Source organism: Notothenia coriiceps, unplaced genomic scaffold, assembly GCF_000735185.1.
Source record: "Notothenia coriiceps isolate Sejong01 unplaced genomic scaffold, NC01 NC01_scaffold00024668, whole genome shotgun sequence".
Classification (NCBI taxonomy): domain Eukaryota; kingdom Metazoa; phylum Chordata; class Actinopteri; order Perciformes; family Nototheniidae; genus Notothenia; species Notothenia coriiceps.
In genome coordinates, this window is record NW_011357369.1 from 256,292 (window position 1) to 265,144 (window position 8,853).

An 8,853-nucleotide genomic window follows, 5' to 3' on the forward strand; every position below is an offset into this window, starting at 1 on the left:
AGGGTTACAAATTTACAATTAACATTTACACATTTTTTACAATTTTACCTTAAAATTAAAACAGTGGATTTAGTGAAGTGTCAGCCGGGGTAAGACAAGACAAACAACAGGAAATGGACTACAGAAGGACACAAAAGGACACTGGGTACAGATTATAAAGAAAATGCCAGTTTGAACAGGTGGGTTTTGAGTTGGGTTTTGAATGTTGTTATGGAATCAGACTGTCGGATGTGTAGTGACAGGGAGTTCCAGAGTCTGGGAGCCGAGCAGCTGAAAGCTCGAGCACCCATGGTTTTGAGGCGATAGCTTGGGACGGTGAGAAGTCCTACGGACGAAGAGCGGAGGGTGCGGGAGGGGGTGTACTCCTGAAGGAGGTCGGTGATGTAGATGGGGGCAAGGTCGTGGAGAGCTTTATATATGAGTAGAATGTTTTTGTAGTCAATACGGTAGCGTACAGGAAGCCAGTGTAGCTGAGTGAGAATGGGGTGATGTGGTCAGATGAGTTGGTGCGGGGGATGACCCGGGCAGCAGAGTTCTGGATTATTTGCAGTCTATTGAGGAGCTTGATGGGAAGGCCACTCAGAAGTGCATTGCAGTAATCAATCCGGGATGTGACGAATGAGTGGACCAGGATTTTAGTACATTAACAAAAGTTATAAATGCCAGTTGTGGCTACAGACTGGAGTATGTAAGACGTTCAGAGACGTTCTAGTAGAACATAAATTACTTTTAGTCTGTATTGTTTTGCTACAATACAAGAAAACATGTATAAGCTAGCATGCTAACAGCACTACACTATATGGTTGAAATCCACAGACTTGTACACAGTGTTGGACACAGCAGTGTACTAAAGAAAGTATTCAAACTGAGACACAGCAAACGTCTCTAAATGATGCTTTTATGGCGTCACAGATGAACACTAGGTTTGTTTTATTCTCTGAACAAACGGGAGCTCTTAACGTTTCCTGACGTCACAATCCTGAACAACGGCAGAGATCCCCTCATCCATCAGTCCTGCTGTCTGCTAGCATGACTGCTGTGAACTCAGAGCAGAGGGAGTGAAGTGTGTGTGTGTGTGTGTGTGTGTGTGTGTGTGTGTGTATCATGCTCCAGCCCTGCCAACAGTGACAGCATTAATATTTCAGCTACAAGGTGGAACAAAGTGGCGACTGGATTCCCTTAACGGACTCACTCACTCATTTAGATACAAGACACCCAGAAAGGCATGAAGACAAACAAATGTCCGTGGAAAATGCCCTCGCAGATGTTCACTCATGACACAGCCGCACACAGCTTGTGGCCTGAGAGGGATCGTAGCTGCTATTAAAAATTGATTAGCTGTCATGGTATCATTTTCCCCCAAGGTCAAGTCGCAATCTGTGAGTAATTGAGAAATTGGCTGCAGAGATGAAAGAGATGGAAAAAAACCTCCTACAGTCCTTTATTGTCATTCAGATATGGAAAAAAGCAGAGAGGGTGGGGATAAAGGGCTGGTAAGGAAAGAGATGTATCCATAGATAAGAAAGATGAAATTAAGAAAGGTATCAGCGGGAAGGAGAAACAAGAGAAGAGAGAGCTCCTCGTATTAACTACAGAGCATTTTTTATAACATTTCTCATCCTGTATCTAGATCACTTGTGATACCAAACTGTGGATGAAGTGCAGCAGGCTACTTAAAGAAGAATATGTAATAAACCGGGTCAACGTTCACATGGCTTATGTGTTTGTGATCCAGCCTGGTTCAAGACAGGCATGCTAGCGGCTCTGAGGCAGTTCTCTGCAGAGCTTTGAACTAAATGCTGACTGCAGCATGCTGACATGCCCACCAGCACAACGGTTCACATGCAGATGTTCAGCAGGTGTAATGTTTATTATGATCACCATTCTTTTAGCGCGTTACTATGTTGATCAAAACCTGATCAAAACAAGTAAATGTGTAGCAGGTTATAGTTACAACGTTTACCATTATAGTTTCAATTGCATGGTTATATTTAATTATTAGCACCAAACATAAAATACAGAAAAAAGCCTGCAATTTAAGAAGGTTTTACAAAATAACACACAAATGTCTCTTTTTAAAATTCAATGCATCCAATACTCCAATATTTCAATCAAGCGGACTGAGAAATCAACAGCCTTACCTCTTTTAGGGAATACAAATGCATTGCCTACAACCACCTAGGTATTTAGTCATAAAGCATGAGTCACATTTGATGATGATGATGCCAGATGAAAAAAGGATCACCAAAGTTGCTACAATTTATCCAATTCAATGGCTAACGTGAATGCCAGTACCAAATGATAATTCATCCAATAGTTGTTGAGGTATTGGATGTTATGATTCAGGCTGGACCACAGTGGTGGACCTACAGTACCGACTGACTGACATTGCCATCATTCGAGCCATAAAGTGTTTTCTGTAAAGTTTCTGTGCCTGCAGTGTGAGCATGGAGGAAGAATTATACCTCCATAATTTAGCAGCCATACAAGCATTAGTCCATATATCAACTGCTGCTAAACGACACAAGATGCTTATTTAATTACCAATGTAGATCAATTTTATGGAATTACTTGACATCCTTAGTATTTTGTTTTACGTTTATTAATCATCAGGCAGCTTTAAAAATGTGTCCTTGGCAGTTTCTGCTATATTTATGTGCAACTCTGCCACTGGTTTTCTAAGTGATAATACAGTATACAGCCTAATTTCCTCGACTGATGCGAATCTCCCCAGCAGTCAGGGGTCTGAATGGAGGGCTCCCAGCTGGCTGATTTGATTAAAGTGAAACGGAGCTTACCAACAACACATGTAGAGAAACACGGCGTATAGAAATAACAGAGGGTAGTTTGAGATACAGACGCCAGTCAAAGAGGTCCACTGAGGGAACCGATTTGATTCGACATCCCTATCCCCCTCTCTCTCTCTTTCTCTCTCTCTAACATACACACACAGCAGTACATCTGACCTGTGCAGGTTGATTTCCCCTGGCTTGAAATGTGATGTCTCAATCTGTTTTCTGCCATATTAACATGGGGGAGAACACTAACCCCCCCATCACACCCGCGGACATGCTCATGTATTCAGAGGAATGTCTCGTACACACTTCTACCAGGGGCTTTGCAGCTTCCTTGACATCCTTCATTGTACACTATAATCCTATAAATGTGTGAGCATGCAAGCCTGTGTGCATGAGTGTATGTGTGTGTGAGACTGTGTGCAAATGCCATTTCCAGCAGGGGGCTGACCCCCACTGCAGGTGACATTTGTACTGGAGAAATGTCACCGAAACCATTTTCTTTCCCATATGTTTGCGTGTGTGTGTGTGTGTGTGTGTGTGTGTGTGTGTGTGTGTGTGTGTGTGTGTGTGTGTGTGTGTGTGTGTGTGTGTGTGTGTGTGTGTGTGTGTGTGTGTGTGTGTGTGTGTGTGTGTAAGAGAGAGAGAGTGGGTTTGATTAGGCATGCTTCAATTGATTTTACAGAACAGGCTTGTAATGTTCCAAATACCAGAATATTTTCCTGCCTTGGCACCATGTCTTGTCCTTCTTTTATCGCCTGTTTCTTATCAAACCACACCAATGTCGCTCACTAAGTTAACATGTCAGAAACACTGGTCAAACAGGGAAATAAATAAAATAGCAATCAAAATTGAAAAGTTTAAAGATGGTTAATTTTGCTTATATTTGCATAAAGTTTGAAACGCCTTGCTCTGTCCAAAGATAGCACAATCCCAATATTCACATAGTTTAAATGTTAAATCTTGTTTGCTTAATCTGTACAAAAAGCTGAAGTGTAAAAACAAATTGTTGTTTGCAGGGGGTTGAGTGCCAGGCTATTTCTTGGCCATGAGCCAGATTTACCGTTTCCTTCCTTTTCTTTACGTAAAAATAGCCTAACAGTCTTTTTTGCTGTAGCTTCATATTTAATGGACAGATAAGTATCCATCCTTTCATCCTTAAAAGATGATGCTCCTTCTTTAAAAATGACCTGAAGACATTCTAACCTTTTTTCAGACATTGTTTTTTCTTCTCCATTTCACAGTTAATGTATGATGGGCAGGCTGCAGGCAGGGCCACAGAAAGACAGAGTCAGTACGTATCTAGAACGACTGGACACCTTAATCAGAGATCCATCATATCAAAGATCATACTACAATTCTAAATGTGAGATTTCCACATGACTGTGCAAAGAGGGATGTCTGACAGTTGTAATTAAACAGAGGTAGCAGCAGGCATTTGTACACAGCACCGTGGGCCAGACAAGCGAATCACTGCCATCCCAAGATCACACAAGATCATAGTGGGATGAAACAGAAGCCAGACTGACAGACAGACAGACTGTGGGAAGAAGCTTGTGTGTGTGTGTGTGTGTGTGTGTGTGTGTGTGTGTGTGTGTGTGTGTGTGTGTGTGTGTGTGTGTGTGTGTGTGTGTGTGTGTGGTTTATATTGTATACTTGTAAGGGATTTCTCTGTAGGGGTGTATAATAATGTCAGTATATTTTGGCTGCTGTGTGTGTGTGTGTGTGTGTGTGTGTGTGTGTGTGTGTGTGTGTGTGTGTGTGTGTGTGTGTGTGTGTGTGTGTGTGTGTGTGTGCTCGTAAATATGTGGGTGTGAATCTGTCTCCCTGACAACTGAGGGGACATCTGTCACCTCCATATGGAGAGAAAAAGAGATAGAGACCCAACGGAGGAGCGAAGCAAAATAAAAACAGAAAAGAATCAGACGACAAAAAGACGAATAAAATATGAAAAACCATAGCCTAATATTATCGAGAGTCTTCTAGACTAGATATAGAAACTGTTCCTCATGTAAAAGCCTATCTACATATGGCATAAGTCACATACGCATTTTGTTTTTGCTTTATCTCTGCATCCAGCAGCTTTTGATTAATATTTGTGATGTAAAAATATGTGTTAAGGACCTGGGTTGGTTTTTTCTTTCTCAAATCAAAGCTCTTCTTAATGGTGGAGTGTGGAGGATGACATTAATTTAAAGGGAGGCAGGGGCCAGTCACATCAATTACGGAAAACAAGTAGAAAAGAGTCAGAACTTAAACCCCGACATTGTGACTGTGTGGAATTTACTTCAAAAGTTAGTCAATTGCAACTTTTACATTTGTGGTTGATTTACATGTAATTATATGTTTGATGTTATTGCTGTAGCTTGTGAATTTATCCTGGGCATCAATAAAGTCTCATTGATGTATTGATATCATAATTAATTTGCTGATGAACATTAACTGGAAAGTAACTAGTAACTAGATAAGATACTATTAAAATAAGATTAACATTTTGATTAGAAAAAAACATATCATTAATTTTACAATTTAACAATATCCATATATTCAGTCAGCTGCAATTTGTGAACAAATAGTTAGTAAGTAACAGAAAAGTCTAAATATTAAGCTAAGAAATAATGAACATACAAATAAAAAGTTAGCCATGTATTCATTTGTTGAAATATCTAAACATCTAGCTTAAAATATTGTAACAATAGTAGGAAATATTGTGAAAAATATCTAGTTATTGTTAAATGAAAATGAACACATTTTGAACCTGACACTGGTGTTAAAGTCGGGGTACTTCATGTGACAGGGCAGGGGGGCGGTAACGTCTTTATTAAAAGGTTGGTAACCGATGATTTAGAGCACAGCAACAGAACAGCAGCTCCGCTGGGATGCTTCAAGCTTTTGTTGCATGTCAAGCCCCTCTCTCTCTCACCTTGATTCTGTCTGTCTTCGCTATTGCCTGTCCAACATCATCACACATTCATGCAAATACATACAGACAGTTAGACAAACACTCTCACACTTTCCTACTCTAAACTACTAAACTATGCCTGGGACCCCTCTCCTACAGTACTTGACTTGGCTGTTTGATGTCTGTTTGATTTTGTCCTCCACAGTAATTCTTTTTCTAGCAGTGAGGACACACACACACACACACACACACACACACACACACACACACACACACACACACACACACACACACACACACACACACACACACACACACACACACACAGAATCAGCGAGCCTCTCACTCAAACTGTGGAGGAGGGGGCACTAAAAACTCATTACATGGACGATCAATATTGCACACACTTGAGAAGCATGAAACCCCCCCACATCCCGAACACACACACACACACACACACACACACACACACACACACACACACACACACACACACACACACACACACACACACACACACACACACACACACACACGTTTCATCAACCATAGGCAACAGTGACAGATGACTTTTGTCAGCCTGAGATGTGTTACCGTGGTAACACATTAGGATGCATTCCTGTATGGTACAGCAGGGTGGACACACACAAACGATCACACACACGATCACACACACGATCACACACACCTGTATACATTTAGATAAACCGGCCCAAGGTCATGATAAAGTTCTACAGATCAATATTTTTGCAAATTCCAGTCGTGCATAAAAACCAAATCTCAACAAAATGCTGTAACTGAAACCTGAGCTTTTTATACTTATTCTAAATAAAAATAATAATCTAAATGTATATATAATAATAATAATAATACATTTGATTTATCAGGTGCTTTATCAGGTGCTCAAAGACGCTTTACAGAGGTAAAAAAGATAAGATAAAAAGTCTAATTAAAGTCAAGCAATAAAACCACATTCATCACAAGGACACGGCATCAATCACACATACATTAAAAGCTGCTACTATAGCCATCCAAAACTAAAAGCAACAGATCGTCACAAAACATTTAACACACAACTTCCTGTCAACTTCTCATATGAAAAAGAATAAATCAACCCAACTTCCACGGATAGAGATTAAGCTAATTAAATGTCACTCTCCAGGATGAACAAACACAGAACATTATCTTGTGAAAAATGGACACAGGTGTATTTGGACAGTTGTTGATGCTTATCTGCATGGATTGAAAATAAAATGTAACATAATAATTTAAAGAAGACTTTAAAGGTCCCCTATCATACTGTCTTTCATCAATATATTATAGGTCTCAGATAAAAACCAAACATGTCTCTGAAGTGTTTGGCTCGAAACACCAAACAGATCATTGCAGCATCCCATAATCCCCTCTGTTTCAGCCCTGTTTCAAAAGTGCTGATTCTCTGTCTGTTACTTCTGAGACTGCCAAGGCACACNATTTCCTGTTGTTTGTCTTGTCTTACCCCGGCTGATACTTCACTAAATCCACTGTTTTAATTGTTCCCTATATTGCCCCTATGCCCTGTAAGGTGTCCTTGGTGTTATGAAAGGCGCCCCCCAAAATAAATGTATTATTATTATTTTTATTTGGGGCTATGTTCACGGAAGCAACCGCTATCGCTAACGCTCTGTAGCTGAGAGGGCGGTCGCTGAGTGTCCAGCTTTTCACACTCGACTTTTTTTAGAAGTACTTAGANTAGTCACTTGTCTGGAAATACCGAAGACTAGAAACAGTTTTGAAAACTTTTGTCACGTAGTGATCGTCTTCTCAGTAGAACATCTTTGATAATGTCTTCTGGCCAACCAGAATCACGATAACGGCGTGGTGTTGTTGAAGGAAATCCTGACGGAGAATACTTTTGCTGTAGTACATCTCTATATACATCGATACAACATTACGTGTTGATAGAAAATAACCCAAGGTTTGATGATTGATGATAGGTGTGTGGGCTGTCTTTCGTTTTGACACACAGAACAATGTTATATTAAACATACAAACTGTATGTTAAATGGATATATCCGCCTTCTTTCATTTATCTTTCCATTCCCACAACAATACAAATAAAGAAATGGCATATTTTGGACATAGTTCGAATGGTGATTAATCATGATTAATTCATTTTTAAGCTGTGATTAATCTGATTAAAAATTGTAATCGTTTGACAGCCCTAATATATATATCAGTAACTATAACTTTGGGGCCTTTTCTACAATACCCAAAATCAGCACTTTTGAAACAGGAAGTGATATAGAGGGATATGAGGCATGGCTAGAATGGGTGATCTGTTTGGTATTTTGAGCAAAACACTTCATAGACATGTTTGTTATATATTTGTATATATCTGAGACTTATGCTATTGCCTAAACATAGCATGATAGGTGACCTTTAACCCTCCTATTGTCTTAGTTCCACATTTTGACCGGTCAAATTTGACCGGTCCTGTTTTAACTGCTATTACATTAACAGAAAAAACCCATTAATCTTCACCACATTTCATTTAACACCATTTCAAACTGTAAATATTGTATCAGACTACTGGGGACAACAGAAAGCCAGTTAGACTGGCTAATGAAGTGAAAGTACGCAGTATTGAAAACCAAAATGTAACTAACGTAATGCGCGAATACTATAGAAGTGTCATCTGAAACTTTGTATATTTAACGACTAGGTGAAAGGAACGAAAAACCTACTTAAATCAGCTGAAACCTGTGGTTACCACAAGGAACAGTTTTTACTGGCGGTATATTCTTTTCCCCTTATCATTTGGTGCTAGTCTATTTTGGTTTGTGTTGTGGGTGTGTGTGTGGTGTGTGTGGTGTGTGTCGTGTGTGTGTGTGTGTGTGTGTGTGTTGTGTGTGTGATGGTGTGTGTGTGTGTGTGTTGTGTGTGTGTGGGTGTGGTGTGTGTGGGTTGTGTGGGATGATAGATACACAAGGTGGGGGATACCGGGGGGGGGGATACACTAAGGTGGACCGTGAGGTTTTGTGTGTGTGTCTTTGTTAAAACTGGTAAAGGGTGAGATACACGGGTAGGGGTGTAACCTTAGTGTGGACCTTGTGCGTATAGTTCACAAAAAAACAAAAAAGAAGGGCACAGAAAGAAGATATAAATGACGCAAAA

At 40.1% G+C, this 8,853-nt stretch overlaps 1 protein-coding gene across 1 annotated transcript in view; it reads left to right on the plus strand.

The window, feature by feature from the left end:
- LOC104955666 (ephrin type-A receptor 7-like) overlaps nt 1–1,791 on the plus strand; it is a 12,932-nt gene extending 11,141 nt beyond the window's left edge. The window contains exon 4 of the mRNA XM_010783050.1: nt 1,736–1,791. Within this exon, the coding sequence (XP_010781352.1) occupies nt 1,736–1,791 (56 nt within the window). The remainder of the gene's footprint in view (nt 1–1,735) is intronic.
- Nucleotides 1,792–8,853: the final 7,062 nt, after the last annotated feature.